The sequence below is a fragment of the Melopsittacus undulatus genome, chromosome 10, assembly GCF_012275295.1.
Source record: "Melopsittacus undulatus isolate bMelUnd1 chromosome 10, bMelUnd1.mat.Z, whole genome shotgun sequence".
In the NCBI taxonomy this organism is placed as follows: domain Eukaryota; kingdom Metazoa; phylum Chordata; class Aves; order Psittaciformes; family Psittaculidae; genus Melopsittacus; species Melopsittacus undulatus.
In genome coordinates, this window is record NC_047536.1 from 33,205,524 (window position 1) to 33,227,323 (window position 21,800).

A 21,800-nucleotide genomic window follows, 5' to 3' on the forward strand; every position below is an offset into this window, starting at 1 on the left:
TGCTAATTGCTGACTCTGAAATGAGCTCTATCAGTGTGCAGGTGGTCTCTACATTCAAGATATTCCCTGCAAACAACTCAACATCTCTCCCTTCTCTCCTTTACATAAGCTCCATCAAACCTTATGTATCTGATTTTGCATTGCTCCCCATGTTATCTACAGCATCTTTCGCATCCCCCCAGGCCTGGGAGAGGTTGAGGGTGAAGAAGGGAACCAAAGAGGTGTCTTTGGTGGGGGAAAAACATGAAGGGCAACTCAATGTCCTTGTTGGGGACTCACCTTGCTGTGTGCGTAGACCACAGAGCCCAAGAGCTTCCATGTGCCGCCCCTCCGGTCCATGCGGATCATGCGCAGGATCTGCAGGAACCTCAAACTCCTGAGTGCTGAGGTGGCAAAGACATTCCCCTGGGATCCTGCCGCCAACACGGCGATGGATGCGATCAGCACCATGATGTCTGCACAAAGAGAGGGCATTGAAAGCTGAAGGAATGCTGCTGAGCCCCTAACAAATGGGATGGCAACTCCTACTGCCACTGGCAGCTGGAGGCTCTGCATTGAAGTGATCTTGTGTCACTTATAACTTGTGCTGGAAGGACATAGCATCAGTCATAACCTGGATGTGAAAGGAGCCACTGCACACGTTATGGACGTTCTAGTTTCCTTCTCCACACTCATCATTCCATATGATGATTGTTTATTCCATAAAAATGGGAATGATGAGTGTCAAATACTGCAAAGCCTGAATTCTTACATGTTTCAGTGTTAACACTGTTAAACTGGATTAAATCCTTGCAAAACGCGTACTCATTTTTATCAGACTCAGAGTTGTCTGGAGATGGGAATTCCCCCATTTAAACGGGGAATTAAAATCTAGAGGTCCACTATAGCATCAGAGGGTGCTTAAGGACAAAGGAAGTCCAAGAAAAAAAGCCTTAATCCATACATCTTACATTCAAAATGATCCCTTAAACTCCCTCTTTCCCTAGTTTTCTGTGCAAGTTTCATAAGAGTGCTTTTGTGTGAAACAAGCTAAAATCACGCATATGAGCTCTGGACATCCGAAAGCAAGCTCCATAGGGAATGGCACAGCCTCCCTGCCCATTCCTTACCCCATTACAAAGAACTGCTGCACAAGAGGATCACCAAGTACATTACAAACAAGAATTAATTAAGTCTCATAACTCCCTTGTGGGGCAGCTCATCAGCATGAGGGAAGGCAAAGTGAGATGCACACAGATATCAATGGCTTGTGAGAGATCCAATGGTGACGTTGGATGCAGGATTGCAGGATATCAGTCCCTACACTGAGCTTCTCCTGCGTGAACCCTCTCCCTATGGCTGTGGGCAGTTGGCAGTGATGACTGGGATACAACAAAGAGCATCCACAGCTTTCCTATTGGATGCTGCTTGACATCAAAGTACTTTTCAATTGGGATCAGTGTCCATTGAAGATAAATGTAGATAAAAGAAGTTTGGGAAGAAGGAAAAGTTTGGGAAAAAGGAAAAGTTTGGGAAGAAGGAAAAGTTTGGGAAAAAGGAAAAGTTTGGGAAAAAGGAAAAGTTTGGGAAAAAGGAAAAGTTTGGGAAAAAGGAAAAGTTTGGGAAGAAGGGTTTTAAAGGCTCCTTCAGAATATGTCCAGTTTATCTTACCGATGACACAGAAAGGCTTGCGGGCAAACTTTAACCTCCCCCTCCAGCCCCGGTATCGGCAGCAGCAACCGGCAGCCCAGATCCTCACGAAGTATTCCACCCCAAACACCACGATGGTGACAATTTCCTGCAAGGGAGACAGTGCTGTTAGTGGGGAAAGATGCACCATGAGGAGCAGGCTCCAGAATAGAGCACAGACCCATAGCCTGACCTCCAAACACCTCAAAACACATCACAGAGCTGCCTGTACCATTAGAGAGCCCAGGCTTGAATCACTGTCAGATCTTTGCTGTTGTCACCTTCCCCTAGGATAGTGGGAGGTACTGTATGTTATAGCCATGAACTAAAGCTTTACACCTTCCCATATTGTCTGAGGAGTACCTGGTATCTCCTCACCATTAACCTCCAGGACTTGGCTAGGTTAATGCTGAGCAGCACAGGAGACCAGAGATGGGAATCACTGGCTGGTCCATCCTATGACTCTTGGCAGGGAATTTGAGCTTTTCCCCTGTGAAATCAGCGTGGTTGTCCCTATGTGCTGGCCTGTCTGGTGCAGGAGTGTGTAGATCCTTTACCCTTCAATGCCCAGTAAGCACATTGATCATTGCATCACAGCTCCTTCCATCACCATCCAAACACCTTCCATATGCTCCCTTCCCTCCAACTTCTTTATAGCAGCTCCTGCCCCAGCTTTCATGTGTTAAACCTGACAAAGCCCTACATAGTCTGCAGCACCTTTTGATGTCGATGTAGGGCAGGGGCTGAGGAAGAGGAAGACAGACAAAAGCAAAGGGGACACGTGGATCTGGCAGCCTGGCGGTGTGTGCAGGATCTCTGCTGGCTCCCAATGGCAGGAGCCACGTTGCCAGTGTGAGGGATGCCAGGCTATTTAAGGAACTAAACTCTGCAGCTTGAGGATCAAATAGTTGCAGGGATGCTGTAGTGTGGGAGAGGAGGCAGCTCCACAAGCTGCTCCCTAAGGAGAGCATCCACAGCTTTAATATTGGAAGCTGCTTGACATCAAAGTGCTTTTCAGTTGGGATCAGTATTTTGCCATTGTAGATAAATGCAGATTAAAAGAAAAAGCTTAGGAAGAAAGGTTTAAGGGTGAAAAATATCCTTAGTTTATTCCTGATTCCTCCTTTTCACATTCTTCCTATTGCTTCCCTACAAGTACCAGTGGTCCTGTTTTGACAAGCAACAGTTTAAATCCTTGCCTCAGTCAAACACCCCCAACCTCAGGTTTTTGTGCTGCTTTGAGTCTGGTTTAATGCCTCACTGAAGGCTTCATTTGCAACTTACCAGGATGTAAAGGGCCCCTTCTGAGCTGTTCTGGTACTCATCAATGGTCGAAAAGACTGACAGCACCAGGCAGGAGAACACTAGTAGAAAACTACATGATACAAGAGAGAGACAGAGAGAGACCATCAGTCTTCAGGGCAGGAACTTCTCCTACTTCAGACTAGTCCATAGGGCATTTATGGACATATTTCTCCATGAGGATTTACTGTGATGCTGCTACAATGCTATGTAAAATGGGAAAGTCCCTGGGTTTACTGTCTGGAAGGGTTCAGTGGGGATGGACCCACTGGACTGTTCCCAGTTTGGCAGGCTCCAATCCAATTCCCCTCCCAGCTGGCAGCTCTGATGGCATCTGACGTTATTCCCCCAAGGAACCGTCATCTCTTCCTGCAGCGTGCATTCCACCAGCATGCAAACAAGCAGGGATATTTATTAATGTGATAACAGCTGACTCGGCTGCCTGATGAGCAGGAGCACAGGCTTAAAACAAACTCCACTGGTGCTCTGTGGATGCATTTAAATCCACTAATGATTACCTGGGAATTACAGGATCAGAGTGGAAGGGACCTGAACGCTCATCCGGCATTATCCAGGGATGGAGCAGCCACAGCTTCTCTGGGCACCCTGTACCAGCACCCTCACATGGAAGAGCTTCAGCCTAAGAGCTCATCTCAGTCTCCCCTCTGGCAGGTTAAAGCCATTCCACTTTGTTCCCCTTGGAATAGGACTGCATTTCCCATCCATAGCAGGCTATTTTTCAGTGGATTTAGTGTTCCTTTCTTAAGCAGGTACTCCAGATTGACCCCTTCCTGCCTGGAATGGCTGTTGCCTTTCAGACTTGTAGTATCACTGGGAGGTGGATCTCTCTGCTTTTCTGTGGCCAGACATGGGACATGGCTGGGGTTTGACCCAGTCCAAGGGATGGGGTCTTGATGTTCTTGGTGTCATAACCTGAAGCCAGAGGGGACCCAGCTTTGATATCAGCTCTTTCAGCCCCTTATTTACCATGAAACAAGGAAGATTCACAAAACCCCCTTATAGCTTGCATCCAGGTCTCACTGACATCCACGTCCATGGCCTATCCCAAAAGCAGCCTCAGAAGTGCCGCACCACCACCATTCCCAGGCTGTCCATTAAAACAGCTAGCTCTGTGCTTCCCAAAGGGCTGGATGTACTAATGCAAATCAAAAGGCACCAGATGAATGACAGGAACTCAACCCTCAGCACTTAACACCCAATTCCAGAGCTATGGAGGAGCCCTGGCATCTGCTCATGGATGGAGAAGGTTTCCATTGGCGGTGCCCACTGCTCACTCCAACAAAGGGAGGGAAATTAATTAAGATCAATTTACTGATACCCTAAAGGAGGCCAAAGCAAGGAGAAACTGTGAGCTGCATCCTCTAAAAGCATTAAATAATTCATCTGTCTGGCTTTGTCTCACAGTCCTACAAACTGCATGTTTATAAGGCACAGTTGGTGGGTGCTGCTCCTTTCCATCATAGAAAGAAAAGGAAGCTTCACGCCACCAGGTCGTGCCTGTGGCTTTGCAATGACCATTAATGTCCCAGTAATGAGTGAAAATAGGGGGATTTGGAGTATTTGTTCGAACCACAAGCTGAAACATCCCTCCCTGTTGTAGGTAAGAGACCTTCAGAGCCATCTCCCGAAGGCTGAGCTTTGGCAGCAGCAAGATGAATTCAGCACAAACCAGATAAGGACAATTGACTGATTTCTCACTGTAAATTTCTCACACCAGGTCTGGTACCCACAGACCTGAAACAACCTCAAGAGAGTAAGGAAACATCCCTTGCGATCCCATTCATTATGTCCCTTGCTGTCTTCTGTGGGTCTTGGAATGCTTTTTCTCCCCATGCTGGTCTTTAAAACCCTCACCATAATAAAGCAACCTGCCCTGCACTTAAATGAGCTCCATCTATTCCTGCATTCTCCAGGTTGCCCTGTGAGCTACTGCCCATGCAGTGACAAGGGGGAATAGAGATCTTCACTGCTGGAGGGAAGGAGCTGTGGCTGCATCAGGTGCAGATCGGAGTGAGAAACAAATGAATAATCAATGGGAGAAAGAGAAGAGGAAAACAAAAAGCAATTATAAGGGAAAGGGATCAGTGGGAAAGGAAATCCTGCATATTCTGGTTAAAGACGTAGAACACAGGTTGTATTTTTATGCCTGAGGAGGTGCTGAAAGCATCAGCGTCAATACAGACTTGCACATTGTTTGCTAAGGTGACCAGCTTGGATGGATCTAGGATAAAGTCACACTCAAGCAATGAGTCCTGGCAGGGACAACATCACAAGAAAGAGGATTCCTCTGCATTTTGTCACTCAACATACATTGATGGAGCAGAGAAAAGGAAAAGGAATAGTTTATCACTTCAAACCCCAAGGATGGGTTGTGGCAGCAGGGGTTATGTGGGGAGAGCAAGGGCAGCTCCTGCTGCTGCTTCTTCCTTATCCCAGTGTATGGCTGCAGCTTCTTCCCTATTCCCCTCATCTCCCCAGGGCCAGCTCGGTCCTGCTGTGATTCCAGCTCTGCACTCCTCAGGGCTCTCATTGCCAGGGAGACCTGATGCAGGTCACACTTGCAGGGTCAGCATTAATTACAGTACTGCCAAGCATGGGAGGCAATGGGGAAGGCACCAGCTTCTCCAAGGAAACATAGGAGCTCCATGGCCAAAACCCATGTGGACCAAATCTCCTCATCTCACTCCCAATGGGGATGTTCAGCCACCAGGTAAGGAATGGTCCTGCCAGCAAGGGATGCAGGCACCAGCTCATCACAGGGTGAGCTGCACAAGCATCCCAAAATAAACCCGTAGTGATGCACAGATGCTCTGCTTGGTCCACAGACATTTGGGAGGCTGCAAAAGGAGCCTATGAGAATAAAACCTTCCTGCAAAGAATCTGAATTCAGGGATTGAGGTCTGTATGGCTCTTGGGAAGCTTTGAAGGACCTGCAGACCCGCTATGGATAAAGGATTGGCATAAGAAAGTTCAGAGGTATGTCCACACTGGAGATGGTGTGTATCCTCTGAGCTGACACAGAGGAAGGGCAGTAGGGAACAGGAAGGTTAACTCTGCTTTAATTTCACCTAATCTACCCAGACAGCAGAGAAAAGGGCTCCATATGCTAATGGACAGCTAGGGAAACAGGCCAATAAATAGTGTAGAGGTTGGGATAAATCTAATTTTTAAAGCCAAATATCTAATCAAAGCAAATTACGCCTGCAGCCTGAGTCTGGTTAATGTTAATGTGCAATAAGGAACATTAATTATACCCCATCTAATGATTTTTACATTAAAGATGCCAATTCTGCTTACAGCTTTGGAGAAGACTGTGTCCTCCTCCTGAGCAGACAAGAGCTGGGTCCTACCTGATGCAAGGCTGGATGGATGCAGAGGGCAGCAAGAGGTTTTGGACCACTGTGTCCTCCATAGAGTGATGGCATGGGGAAAGCTGATTCCTCATGTCACTGCATCTTCTCACCCACCTATGGGTTTCCTATGGGCAACCCAGCACCTTCTGAGGCTCCAGCATCTCCCATGCCTGTTGCTTAGACCTTTAAGCTCAGCCAAGACTCAGCTGTGCAAATCTGACTGCTGCTAATACTAATAAATCCAAAGTCTGGCTTTACATCCAAAGGTTATGTTGACTTTAAAACACCCATGCAAGCTTCTTATGGCAATTTATAAATCCCAGCTCAAAATCTGCCTATCCACATTTCATGTGCACTGTGCTTTGGGTTAGCAACAGCAAAAGAAATCACTGAACTCCCCCTTGGAAGAAAAGAAATACTTAAAACGACTTGAAAGAGGTAAAATTGTCCCTTTTTTTTCCCCCTCAGTAAAAGCACATGATGGAATCATCATAAAGCTTTTCAGGTTAATCATCTCATTTGCCTTCCAAAAGAAACCCCCTTGGATTCTACACATTCATTTACATAAGAATCCAAAAAGACCTTTAAATTTATTCCTGAAATAGTTGTATTCAAATCATATTCCCTGACATGCAAAACCATTGGGCTTCCTCTGAGGGAACACCAGTAATTAGCAACTGCATTCCTGGATGGGATGGAGATGGATGCAATACAAAGAGGTGGCACAAGCTGGTAAGAAGGCACTGTGCTCCCTGGCTTTCCCTGGAACTGGGAAAGGGCATTAAGGATTGGTTTAATTGGAAAGAGCTGGAATGGAAGGGATGTTTATTACAGGCATTGGAGAGCTGCACAGTGGAAAACAACTTAAAACATGTAATACACCTACATTACTTTGGGGATTTGAACAGGGCATTGATAACTGTGCTGAAGTAAACCCAAAATGCTCATGGGCATCTGTAATCCCCACAATCTATTTGCTGTGGTCTCTGTAGAGCATCAGTGTTTAAGTACCTGAAACTTCAAGGTAAATCAAAGGCCATGAAAATGCAGCAATGGCAATAAACCAAGGTGAAAGAACATCCATATCAAAGAGAAACAGAGATTGCCAAATGCCTTGTACCACTCACAGAGCCTCATAAGCAGAATGGGAGTATTTACAGCTCAATTTAAATCTCTGGTGAATCATAAGCAAAACTGATAATACCATGACTTTTCCAGGGGTATCACACCTACCTTAGCCAGGAGCATCCCTCATCTTTATTCATGTAGGCAATCCTGCTGTGATTTGCCACCCAGCTCTTCATTTACAAGGCTAAACATGAGCCCAAATGCCTCAGACTCAGCCAAAAGCATCTCACAAGGCAACTTGTCACTAGCAGAGCTGGAACAGAAGCAGGGAGTCCTGCCTTTCGGTCCTGTGCCTTAGCACAAGCTCTCCCTAACAAAACCAGCTCCTGAGGGTGTCTCATTGCCTGCAGGTTTGGCCATGCCCAGCTGTATCCTCTCACCTAAGATCTTGCTCCTTAGAGGAGCCTGGAGGTTCCTACAGCATCCATGCAGAGGAATAACATTGCTTATGGGCAACACGCTCCAAGGCAGGGATTCTCATGGTTTATAAACCTTTTAATACATCTTTAGTAAAGGTCTCTTTGGGACAGCATTAATAGGTCCTGTGCCTTCTCAGTGCACTGAGATGACAGCTGAACGGCTGCAACAAGCAGCACTTTGCTTGTACAAAGCCATAAGTGTGCTAAGGATGATGCTGTAAATGAAGCATCCCCAGAGGACCAAAGCAGTGTCCCAGAGGAAGCTGTGCTGAGGACAGCAAAGCTACATCAAACAGTGCTTTGGGAAGTGGGAATTACTCGGGATATAGAGGAGCAGATCTTAGAGATTCCAACCATGTTACAAGGGTGGCACTGGGATGGGAAGGAAAATAAGATGATTTCCTTCCCTCATCAGCACTACCAGCACCCGCAAGCACGCAGGACATGCCCTCTAGCCCTGTTTATGGATGCAGCACCCTCGTTGTGTGCCAAAAACCAGGAGGTGGTTTCCCAGGTATTCATTTCCTGGGGTCTTCCCCAGCCATGTGGCTGGAAGCAGGAACACCATCGGCTCAGCACAGTGCCCGTTTCCCTGCTTCGGCTCCCCTTGCAGCTATTGAAACACGCCAGCACATTCACATCCCAGAGGAGCAGAGGGAATGAGATCTCCTTTGCATCAGGTTTTGGGGGAGGGAAGGTCGTTTTCTGCTTTATGGGCAGATAAGGAGCATTCACAACTCCATCATGCAAACTAAGGACTAAAGAAGAGCTGGTCACAGCTTTACTGTGTCAGCGTGGTAAAGTGGCACAACCAAACCACAAAAATACCTTCTTTTCCTCAGCCTTCCTTCTATTTAGGTAGTGCATTTCTCAGCTAGAAAAAATAACAGGATATGGCTTCACATATATTGTCTCCTTCGATATTCACCACCTTGGAAATCAGTTCCCACTCCAACAGCTCCTCCAGCCTTTTCCCTCTGGCTTATAAGAGCATCAGGGAGCAGAAACTGCATCATCTGCCCCGAGTGCCCAGACCTGAACACATGAACCAATTTGAGCAGATATGGGTTTTGCATGACATGTCTTGTCCCTACTCCAGCAAAGGACTGTGTATCTCCAACACTTAGGAGCTTAAGAGCTTTTCTGGATTGAAGCCTCACAGAACAAAAGCTGTCTGGGAATGGAAACCAAGATCTGATCATTTACAGCAGGAAAAGGGGTTAAATTTAAGGAATGGGTTGGGTGTTTTTTACAGGCATTTAACTCAGAAACAAAACCTTATTAATAATAATCCCTGCATACAAAGTTCTAGCTGCAATGTTCCTCTTTGTCCCCATTACGAAATGCTTGTCTGTGCGTTCTGGCCCTGCACACGCAGCCTCGGAGGAGCCAGATGTCTGGAGGCAAACCCAAAGTATTCATCAAACCCAAGCACCTGCCATATCCAACACTATCAGGCTGAGCTTTGCTCTTAAAACCTTGGTGGGAAGGAATAGATTCATGCAGCTGCACTGTAACGGGGCATGGGAGAGAACCCTAAAGACCACGGTGGGATTGCGGTGCATTGGGAGGCAAATTAGGGATATGAAATATTGGATGTTAAAGTAATTCTCACAAACATCTGCACAGGCATTTACTCAGAGAGTGTTCATTGATTTCAACATGAGGGAAAGTTGCTGTCTCATGCAATACCCGGATTATTCAGGTTGAAATCTGAGCACTGCACTGGTTTCATCCCACAGGGTATTCCCCCAAAGAGCCTCAGCTTCCTCCTTGCCTCTGAGACATCATCACTAGTGAGTACAGGAATACAAACCTTCCTCATCTAACCTTGATCTGTATATGAAGAGCAAGTTATTTCAGTCTTTTAAGGGCTTTTCTGCAATGAGAAAAATGAACTGAAGAAGCCAAGGGCTCTGCTGCACGGCTGGAGCACACAGGAATTAAAAGTCCTCATCCTGATGTGTCAAGCTCCTTGGACTTACCTGGGTAAGTCACTTGACCCGACTTAACCGAGCTCTAAAACTGGGTTAAAAGCAAGATGTCCCTGTAAAACATAATGCTGAATCTCCTCTAAACACTCCTCGAGGGAATGGGATATACAAAAATAGGCTCTGGTCTAATTGCGGATAGGAAGATTGCCTCCAAATGCACAGGGCCGGGTCCTGCTGCAGACAGGAATAGCAGCCCTGTTTCCAAAGGTCTGTCCCAGAAGCAGCGATCCAGCCTGAGGTTTTCCTGCCCAGGGAGGGCAAGTTCCATCTCTCCGAGCTCCTTCAGCTTCACTTCCCTGACTTTGCATTAGTTCTACAGCACCAAGAATCACAGCACCTCAAAAATGAGCATCCTCTCTGAGAGCATCTGCAAGGAGCTGCTGACACAGGATCAGCAGCTGCATGAACCATCTCAGATCCACAGCGGGCATCTAAATGGCTCAGAATCAGACTTCAAAACACTCACTTGCCCTATGCCTCAGCCTATGGTTTATGCTCCTGTAAAGGCAGGACCCCAGAGCTTTGCTCTCAGGCTTCCTCCCAACCAACAGCAAAGGACAACCGAGATTCCAACAACTGTCAGAGGCACATGGATGCCCCGACCACATCTCAGGATCCATCCCCAGCTTCATGCCTTGATTATCAGAGGACAAGAATGTGGCTTCTCGGAGCCAGAGGCTAACGGCTAACACGGAAATGGAAAGCACAGCATTCCCGAAGCGCTGCTGATTTCATTTGCTCATCAGTTTAATTAACTGAGTCTTGGGGAGAAGAAAGAAGTATTTGCAAACTGCCCGTATAATGTGCCTTAGAGCTGGTAATTTCACCATCTGTTTAATTTCACTTCTCTTGTCCCAGCTTGTGATTAGGAAGGAGCTCAGAGCCAAGATACAGGAGAGCTGGTTCACAGCCTGCTAAATCCAAACGGCTGCACTGTCATGGAAGGGGTGTCCAGCTTACCTAGGTCCAGACCCTGCAATGCTTGAAGGACACCCAAGCTTGTGATGCAGGAAAAACACAGGTCCAACAGCAAGAACAGAAAGGCCAATGGCCAGTTTAGGAGCTCTGCATCCTTTCCCCACATCAGTAGGGCAGCATGGTCCTCCACAGCAGAATACAGCCCAGATGCTTTTCACATCCATGAAGCTGCTCCTGTTGGGATGTGTTGGGAGCAGCGCCTGGATGTACAGACAGGCAGGCCATGAGGAGCTGCTCAGGGCAAAGGGATGCAAAACAAACCCAGCTCTGCAGGGAGCTCAGGCTGCAAAAGGCAGTGCTCTTTAGCCCTAAACAACTGCTGAAACAGGCAGCAGTGCCGCAGGGAGGGGAGGGCATCACAACTGCTGCCAGTCAAGCTCTGGTTAACTTCACCACTAATAGAACTACTTGGGCTCCTCCAGGAGCTGCCACTCTGAATTCAAAGTCCTTCTCTACCAATCTCCCCTTTACAGCAGTAGTGTTTCCCTGGGCTGTAGCCAGATTAGCCCCAGCCAAACTGCTCCCCAGGAGTAATGGGGACATCCTCCTGCAAGCATCTCATCATGGATGGGTTTGGGTTGAAGGGAGCGTAAAGCTCCTCCAGCTCCAACCCCTGCCACGGGCAGGGACCCCTTCCACTGGAGCAGCTGCTCCAAGCCCCTGTGTCCAACCTGGCCTTGAGCACTGCCAGGGATGGGGCAGCCACAGCTGCTCTGGGCACCCTGTGCCAGCGCCTCAGCACCCTCATAGGGAAGGATTTTGACCCAAGTTGCCATTTTCACCCAATTTGCCATAGAACCGAAATGCCCCCAGTGATGGGCAGAAAGGAAGAGAAGCACACCCTGGGTTTGCCCCTTGGAGGAGGCTGCTGTGTGAGCTCAATGGGTCAGCACACAGCAGGGAGAGCCACAGAAACCAACTCCCCCTGCTCAGCAAATGACAGGTTCGTTCCCTCTCCTGTTTTCCCTGTGCCAGTAAACACAACGATAAATAGCAAGCTGCAGAAGGCAGATGATTGTGTGGTGAAAGGTGCAAAACATCTAAAAATGATTTAAAGCAGGCAGGAGAACAGGAAGAGAAGGCTGCGGATGGTGTTTGCTGAGGAGGAGGAGGAGCTGTTTGGCTGGTGGAAGGCAGCACAGGCAGGGAAGGTTTTCCTGCCCACCCTGCAGCTCCCTGCTCCAGAAGATGCTCAGATCCCTCTTTGCAAAGAGGCTCCAGTCCTGATGTGGGACCTCACCAGCTCCAGCCCCAGCCCCAGGATGGGACAGGAGTAAGGCCAGTGCTGCAGGGGCTGGACCCATGGTCTTTTAAAGCTCCTGAGTAACAGGGACACAGGCCACGGGCACACAAAAGCTAAAGAGAGATTATCTAGCTGCCATTTCAACACGCTGGTAAATCAAAGTCGATGGAAGCCATATGCTCTGCTGGGAAGCATCCATCTCGTTGCCAGGGAAACATCCTTCCCATTTAAAATGGCAGGCAAAAGCTTGCAGAAACCCTGCTTTTAACTCCCTTTTCCCAGGCACGATCCAAGTCCCAGAGCAGCTCCCTCAGCATCATGCCATGCTGCTCCCAGTGCTGTCACTGCTTAACTAGGGAGTGTGAGAAAGGGATGGTGCTTCTCCCATGGGGTCCAGAGGGAATCAGAGCAGCCTGACAGCAGCAAGACCCTGCTTCCCACTTCCAGCTCCTTCTTAAGCCAGTTTCCATGGTCTATTCCATAGGAAAAACAGGAGATCACCTGCATGGGTCACATCAAGCAGCTCTGCTCAGGGATGCTGCAGCTGCGTGGTACAGACAGTGCCTGAGCAGGCACAGATGTGCCCAGCTGTGGGGCAAGGCACTTCTACAGCAAGGGACTAACAGCAGGACCATGGCCTGGGTTACTGCTCAACTCCAGTCTCTTGCAAAGCAGCAGGTACCACACAACTGGTTACAAATAGGGAGCAAAACTCTGACCTTGGAAATGAGAGGAGCTGCAGGCAGGGCTCCAGGCAGGCAGAACTAATGAGCCCATTGCTGAGCTCAGCAGCTGGCCATGGGTCTCCTCCTCTGCATCCGCACCTTCTTCCTGCTCCCACTAAGCCAAAGGTACCATCACTGCTCAAACATAGCCCGGCTGCTTTGAGGGGTCTCTGCCAGCTGATGGAGAAGGGGATAAGGAGGGTGGAAAGGGGCACCCCCAGAGCGTAACCCCTAATCCAGCACTGTGGATGTCACGGCAGCAAGCACTCTCCAGCCTATTAATGCTAATGAATCTGCATGTGATTTTGCTTTAGACAGAAGATACAGACCAGTGACATAGAAAACTGGGCATCCTCTTACACAGATGTCACTGCTCTGTGTTCACTTCCAACCTCAGCCTCTCATGAGGTTTATTTTGCCCCTTTTTTAACTCTTCTCATTTATTGTAAATCCCACAAGCCAACAAAGCCAACTGTTAACGTATGGAAACGGAGTATTTTCTGTTCTGATAAGTAGCTGTGCTACTTTATAATGGACATCAGAGACAGTATTTAATAATTCAAAGCATAGGAAGGCCTGATGGGACAAGGATACATGCTGAAGTCACCTCTGTATGGGAAATGATTACTGCTCAAGGGAGAGGCCAGAGCGAGCAGGGATGCTGGATTACTCCACAGGCATCCTGTGTCACCAACAGCTCCCAAATGGGAAAATGGGGATAATAATGTAGGGGCACAGCCGAGGCTAAACCCACACACAGCTCAAGAGATGCCCATGGCCCTCAGCCACCATAAATCCATCTAGAGTAGAATGAATCCTAGCACAAACACTGCAAAGCACACCATGGAGCAGAGCCAACAGCAGCATCCTACATGATGACAGCACCGAGCCATGTAGGAGCAAAGTCCTCCAGCACACAACACCAGGACATGCCCAACACCACAGCCAACACATTAATCCTCCCCTAGAGGCCATCTCAAGGCAGTTGCAACAGTCCTAACCCCCTTTCCTGGCTGTTAACTTGGCTCCTAACCCAGTCGGCAGCAGCCGGTGCAGAGCAGATGCCGCAGCACGAACTCTCCATCAGGGCATCCTGCTCCTGCCAGTGCTGGGAAGGAGTCACCTTCACTCGGTGGCACCGTAGCAGAGACTCATCCACCGGCTCCGAGATGTGCTCAGATTGTCTGGGAATTAAGTCACCAGGCACTGTGAATATCAAAGGGCCCTTTCATGATCCGCACTCCCCTTCCTCCCTCCGGAGCCTCGCAGAGTGGTCCATGCCACACATGGGGGACACCGGCAGTGATCAAAAGCAATGAATGGATAATAGCCAGGTAGTATTTTGAGTTACAGCACCATCAGCCTGCTGCTAAACCAAAAGCAGCTCATCCTGGTTGTGTAACCCAGCCTCACAGGATGCTCCCAGTAATTACAGGGCCTTTCCCTGCAGCCCTATGGGACCAATATACTGCATTCAAGAAAGGATGCTCAGAGCCTGGTTCCTCTCTTTAGCACATTTTTTGCAGTCTTCCCTAGAAACAGCAAAGAGGAAGCAGGAGGGAGAGGAGAAAAGAGGTTTAATTAATCTTCATTTAATTTCTGCTGCTCTGTTAGCAAATCTAAAATAAGCAATGCAGCCCATCAGGTCTGTGCTACACCTCCCTGGCCTGCTCTACCAGCCTGTTTCACATATGGGTGCTCATCCCACCGGCCCTCTGCAGCTGGCAGGGAATGCCACTGCAGGGTCAGGCTTGGCTCCAGCCACTGTTCCCGACTTGCATCCCATGGGGATGTGGCTGCAGGGTAGATGTGTCTCCCCGGCCACAGATGGGGGCTGGTAAGCCATTAGCTTAATGAATTTCTCTGGGGTTTTTAATAGCCATCTGCTCTCATGTGGAGAAGGGCCAAGAGAACAAGGTTAGGTAGGACTGGGATTCATCTTGAAGGTTCAGCCCCTTTCTCTGCAGGGAGCTGAGGTTTGGGCTCTATGCCACATACACACACCTATGGCAGGCTTACGGAGTTCAATGGAGTTGCTCTCCACGTGCCCAAGTTATTGCATATGAATGGGTCAACCCCAGGCAATGTGTCCTGTCCTGTTAGCAGGTCTCCCAGATTTGGCTACTGCACAGCACAGGGTAGACACCCGACATTAGGATGCATCTCCCTTACTCTACCATAAAGAATCCCAGACTGGTTTAGGTTGAATGGACCTTAAAGCTCCTCCAGCTCCAACCCCTGCCACGGGCAGGGACCCCTTCCACTGGAGCAGCTGCTCCAAGCTCCTGTGTCCAACCTGGCCTTGAGGACTGCCAGGGATGGGGCAGCCACAGCTTCTCTGCTCCCCATCTTCCAGCAGAAACAGTGGGACAGACACATCTTTAGAGTCCCATTCACTTGTCTTATTCAGGCACTTCCATCACCTTTCCCTATACTCACACCCTGAAATCATTCCCCCAGTACCAAGTCAGGTTACTCCATCACCAACTTAAACCCAAGTTTCAGGCCTCCATGGGGTTATTTATCCCAGACTTAGGTGGGAGATCTAACGACACAAACTGACCCTCAGCAGCTCACTCTGTGCCATTTAACATGATTCAAGGTGCTCCCATCACCCACAAACAAGCATCCAGGGGAGCACAGGCTCAAGGCTTAGAGGGGCAGCACAGAAAAGGCTCCAAATTCTATCTGATTCCTATTGCAGGGAAAGAAAAACATCAGCAGCAATGAAAGGTCAATGTAGAATTCCTCCTACCCCTCATTAGCTGGAATGACAAAGAGAGAAGCTGCTAATTAGGAGCAGCATTAAAAACATCAGATGATAAAGGGGGAAACATGGAAAAGCAGAAGAATGGAATGCAAAATTCCATGACTCATGTCATGCCTGACAAATGACAAAGAGCTCCGGAATTTCTCCCTTCTCCAGGTCTTTTTCCTTATAGGAACAGCCACAACTAAGGAAAAGACAATCACAGTGATGGGCATCCAGGAGCCACAAGGACCGAACCACGAGGTCTCGCTAACAAAGTTTCTTTAGTGCTGATACGGATTAAATGCATCCGTCCCTCGGGCTATGGAGACAGAGCCTTCATGAAGTGCCAGCAATTTAGTTCAAGACATAATGACATGAGGACTTGTCCCTCTGGCTCAGGGTGATGCTTAATTGGGCATGAAGTCAGCTCTTGGATTGACATTGCCATTAGCATGCTGGCTTCTCTGCAGCTCCCCCTGCACCCCAAAATCACATGCAGTGAGGCAGCTTCCTGCAAGGCCACCAAGCAAGAATGGGATGGCTCTCGAAAGGGCTATCCCAGGAGAAACGACACTGAAATGACTCTAAAGCTGGCACCTCCTGCACTGGCAGGGTCTCAGAGGAGCCTGTCTCATTTGTCCATGGCACCTCTAGACACTATCTGATACCTACAGAGAATTAGAGCCACTCAGAACTATCTCATCTCTCCTAAAGAATTAACATCCCACTGATCAAACACCCAACAGCATCAAGAAACCAACCTCAAGGGGGGAAAAGGAGGTACAAATCATGCTTTCCCCTTAGTCATGAGCCTCTATAGAGCAAGAACTGCTCCTGGACATGGGCATGCAGTACACTGTATCCCTATGAGTTGTTATAGCAGCAGTGCAACCCCGAGATGGCCCAAAACCCCATGCAAGCTCCTACCCATGCTCCAAACGGCCATGGTCCTTCAGCCAGAGAGATGGGATCAGCAGCACGGATCTTCCAAACGATGGAACCAGTTTGAGGGTTGGTTTTGCTGCTCATTCAAGCCTGGAGCCTTTATATAGAGTCAGGGCAGGATCCAAAAGCGGAAGAGACACCCACTCCCAGGGAGTGTAACACACACACACTGAAATAAATAGCTCCTTGCCTCAGGAGATGACTCAGGAATTTCACTAGTCCTTACAGCACGAATCACTGCTAATAAACCCCAGGAAACTTGGAGGACAGCCCAAGGAGAGGTTAACTGGACAAGACATGGCATTCCCAGCCTTGCCAGGCCCACAGGAAGGATGCACAACCACAGACTTAAACCAGTGTCCAACACTGAAGCAATCACTACCTTGGTGCAGTCTATGAGTAGTTCTTGTTATTGGGGAGAGGCTTTGGTTTACACTGCTCCTTCTGGAAGCACTCAGGTTTAACCACCATATGGCTTGAAGCAGCAGGAGGCAACAGAGCCTTCACTTCCTGTTTGTCCAGCTATAATATTCAGGTATTTACCTAACTCCTTTGCTCTCCTCTTGAGTAAAAGGTGAAGAACTTACTATGCTCTTCAGATCAGCTAAAAAAACCCCAAATAAGCACAAACTCAATTAATGACCACTTTGTGACCAATTCAGACTCCCAGTGCTGTCGTTTCACTGCCACATAGAATACTCACACAAGGAAGCTGCTAAGCCCAATTCACAGCCCTCTGCATGCTGCATTTGTAATGAACAGCAAGATCCCAGCAAACTGCCCCCCTTTGGATGATCCACATCCCAGGGAAGATGTGCCTTCATCCTCCCAGCCCAGTGGTCACCCTGCTTAAGACCCCAGAATAAGACAGGCTGGGCCCATGTCTCTGAGTCTGCTCCAGCCAAAACCAGCCCCATTTTCTTTTGCAAATCCAAGAAGCACAAAAGAAACCAACCCACCAATTCAAAGGCAAGGAAAAACTGGGAAAATACTGCTAAGAAAGAAAAATGGAGCAAAGATAACATTTACCAGCAGTCCCCTGACAACTACTTTATGCCTTTCATCCATCTCTGCTCAATACAGTCTTGCAGCAGGACTGGCTCTTCCTGGCTTGATGTACAGAACAAGCTTGTAGACTTCTACTTCCATTAGGGGTGCTTGCACACTGCTGGAATATTAACAGAGAATTGCTTTCCCCTTGGTATTCGTTTTACCTGCTCCTTGACTGAGGTTTTTCCTGTTTTGTTTCTATCCCACATTAGTTTTTCCCATCACATCAAACCGAAGTCGCACCAAACACACACAGCATGTGTACGGAATGACACTCACACACGAGAGGGCATTCACACAAGAGATAGAGGAGTACATGAATCACACCTTTGAGTCAGGATTTCTGCTGGGGGTTTTGTTCCAGGCATCATAACTTCATAGAGGATGACAGGACACGTGTGGAAGCTGCATCGGGATCGCCTGCCCCGCTGCGCTCAGATGTGTTTCGCTTTGACACCATCACCTCCTCCGGCTGGCAGAGCTCTAAACCAGCAAGCAGGACTTCCAAACACATCAGGGCTTGTTTATAAATGAGGAATCAGTTAATCCCTGGGAAAGACCCTCTTAAAGGCAAAATCACTGCCTCTTTCAATCACATCCTGAAGAGACCAGCCACAATGGGCTGCCAGGATGCTCAGATGGAGAGCGGCCACCTCCTAACCCAAGCAGAGGCAATCATTCCCTTTCACCTTGCCTGTCCTCTTGTTTCTTTGCTCAGTTCCACCCTCCCAGGGGAGGCATTAAAAAAAGGAGGAACTCTGAATGAAGATTGACCACAGGAACTCTCCTCCGAGAGCCTAAACACCACTGTTGCTGCTTAGAAGCTATAATCAGTATTAATGAGGCTTGATTACCTTCTGATTTCCCCTGGGCCTTGGGCTGCAGGTCTGCAAGAGTTGATTAGGGTTGGCTGTACAGGTTTTTCTCAAACCTGTTTCTCAGACATGGCTGAGGCAATGTGGGTCTCAGATCCTGGTCATCCCATTCCAGTGTGGATCGGCCCCATCTATCCCTACCTGGCAGTGTAATTCTGGCTCTGAACATCCCAGCTCCTGCAGGCTGTGGCAGGAGATGCCTCAACTCACTACAGTTTCCCATTAGAAATTGTTCCAGGCTCTGATTTTGTGTTGTCTGGATTCATCCCACTCAGCTTTAAGCCAAGGGAACTTGGACTCCCTTGATCACCAACAGAGATGGGGATCTCCAGAAGGTAGACCTGCACTGAAGCTCCTATGGGACCTGTGTGAGGAACCCAGCAGGTATCTGAGCATCACCCTATTCAAGCTGAAACCAACATCAGGACATCGTATGTCCCAAAACAAACCAAGTCACAGGGCTTGCAGAGCCAAGGCTGCTGCTGCACTCAGCAGTCCCAGTAACTACTGGTTTGAAGGTACCACTCTCCATCTTTCCCAGCTCTCTACAGGAGTTACATAGCAGAAAAAAGGACCATCACATCTCCCCCCTCCACCACAATGTAAAGAGGAATCTGTTCCTCAAGACCAAAGAAACCAGCTAAGCATAAGGGCTACCTTAAAAGGGATTATGCAGGGCTAAGTGTTTGCTGCTTAAACCCCAAAAGCCAAATACCAAACTTAAGGGCTTTTTATCCTGGTAAGGCCCACTGATGCCCAACTGACAGGCAAACCCTGTGCCCTGCACCCCCTGCCCCACCAAATAAACTCCAGTGTGTCACTGTTAATGTTCACTCCCTCTGCTGCAATGAAAAAAAAGCATCAAGAAACATGGGGATTTTTGCTTAAAAAGATGCAATTTTCCCTTTAGTATTGGATTTGGGGCTTGCTTTTGGGGTTATTCCCTCTTATAATAAACAGAGCCATAGCAAGGCTCATCTGGTTGAGGTGTGTTGCAGCACAGAAAGGAGGTCATCTTGTTTTTAATTTCCTTAATGTCGGCGTGGGGTGAATGTGGCGACTGGAACGTGACACATTAAAGCGACTGAAATGAGGTTGCTCCCACCAAGCTCTGACTAAGCAGCTGGAGAGGAGCTCGTGAGGCATCCCACTGTGAAGGTGTCCCTGGTCCCCAGGGCAGAAACAGCCACCAGGTTAAAGCCCAGCATGGGTTACCTCTATCAGCCCTTTCATCCTATACACTCATGTCACTGCTGCATGGGCTGAGTTGGGTGGCATCGTTCCTGCCAGCAGCATCCCTGTCTGTAGGCAAGGGCTTGCCATGAACCACCACCACTCAGTGCTGAGGGATGGATAAATGACAGTGACAAACTAAACTTACCCCTAATGAGCAAATGCCATAAAACAAGTATAAAAACACAAGTGGAAAACAAAACAAAACACAAGAGCTGTCTAAAAACCCAACCAAAGCAGCAGGACAAAAGGCTGGAGGCTCCCAGAGCTGCTCAATCTGATGCAAAAGGTTATCCAGGAATGGATCTACATGAGATAACCATGGTTTTAACCAGCCCCTGACAAGTGGAAGGGCTCACTAGAGAGGCACTGAGAAACCCTGGACCTTCAGAGATGCAATTGCATCAACTCTCCATCCTCCTGCCGCCATGGCCACACCAGGATGTGGGCAGTGCAGAGAGGAGATGTCCTGGAGAGAGAGGTGGCTTCTGGCTGGGTTAAAAGGGAGGAACAAATGGGATGGGGATGGCACAAGGAAAACTTCAATAGAATTAGACACAGGGAAAATGTCCTTCGTTATTATAATTTAATTCCATGCACTTGCTTAATTAACTGGTTGTATGGTGCACCGAATGCAGATGAAAAATGCACCCAAACTATTTTTAACGCAGTTAAAAAGACGCATTATGGTTGTAAATTCCAAGTAGGAAATGCAGGAATCATGCTGGTCCATAGCACACAGCTTTGAAAGCGCCTCCATGAAGGCTGTTTACTTCCTACTGCCCCAAATCCATCATCCCTCAGCTTCAGCTCAGGGACCAAACCTGAGGCTCCAGATGCACTGGGCTATGGGGATGCCCATAGTGGGCTGGCACAGAACACAGTGTGCCATCTTCCTCTCCAGGAATAAGATGGTAGAAGGGATACAAACCACTTCCCAGTATCCCAGCACTTCAAACTCAGCACCACTGAGCACAGGATGGGTTACAATAACCCAGGTAAAAGGATGAGAAAGATAAGAGATAACTTAAACAGTTGAAAGAAATCCAATGGAAGCATTTTGGAAGCCAAAGGCCTCCCTGTGCACAGAACCACCTGGAGATCCAAGTGCTGCTGCATCCCTCGGAAAAGCCTGGCCTGCTATTTCAACAGGGCTCAACTTTGCAAGTTTCAGCTCAGCCTTGAGCAGGATGAGGCCATGTGCTGCATTGCTCAGCCTCTATCAACCAAAAGGCAGAAAAACAGAGAAGGAAGGTGCAGAGAGACATACTGGGCAAGAATGAGAGGTAAGGAAGGCTCAGATCTCTGGGAGCCAGACTCAAACATGGAACCCACCAGGCTCTGCTGCCCATGGGGCTGTACAAAATACATATATATATAATGTGCATACACACAGAGCTCCCATGAGCAGGTCACCCAGTTGTGTCAGTGTAGGAAGAGCTGTTCAGTATGAACATGAATCACAACACAGAGGTAGAAAACACTGCCGCTCACGGAGCTTTTACAGAGGCAGCATCTGAGATGAGACCATGGTAATGGGTGTGGAGGGGTGGGAGTTGCTCTGAATTCCCTGGTTTATGCATGAAATGGTGCAAAAGGGAACGAATGACAACAGGAAGAGGTGGGGATCGAAATCAGATGGATCGGATCTAAGATGCAGCACTGGAAACAAATGCAACTTGCACAAACATCTCCAGGCAGCGCATCAATCACCCAGTGCAGAACCAGCCTGGAGATGGGCCTCTGCAGACAGGCATTTGTCAGAGGTAGCTATGCAGAGGCACCTCTCATTTATTATCCCATCTCCATGCTGGAAGCATCTCCATGGTTTGTGCCTTGGAAGTCAGGTGCAGAAAGGCTGCTTGAGCAGCACAGCAGCTCCGCACCTAGAAATGCAGCTTATGAGCATCCCTGCAAGGTAAAACCCAACCTTGCAGGCTCACAGAGTCATGCACACTGGAAATAGGTCCTAAATCTTCCTGCAAGGAAGACTCTGTGACTAAAAGGAGAAGAGAAATAGGGATGCTGGTAGATGGGGTCAGGCTGGGGGGGCTGAAACAGGGCTCCCTCATCCACAGTCTTGCTCAGGACTCCCACTCCTGCAGCGTGAAGGC

General features: G+C 48.4%; 1 protein-coding gene across 5 annotated transcripts in view; it reads right to left on the minus strand.

Annotated features, from left to right (window-relative positions):
• KCNQ2 (potassium voltage-gated channel subfamily Q member 2) overlaps positions 1-21,800 on the minus strand; it is a 61,579-nt gene that overhangs the window by 37,095 nt on the left and 2,684 nt on the right. For all 5 annotated transcript variants that reach the window (XM_034066808.1, XM_034066809.1, XM_034066807.1 and 2 more), the window contains exons 2-4: positions 2,953-3,043; positions 1,651-1,777; positions 280-455 (exon numbers count right to left, since the gene is read on the minus strand). In XM_034066808.1, coding sequence (XP_033922699.1) covers positions 280-455; positions 1,651-1,777; positions 2,953-3,043 — 394 coding nt within the window. The remainder of the gene's footprint in view (positions 1-279; positions 456-1,650; positions 1,778-2,952; positions 3,044-21,800) is intronic.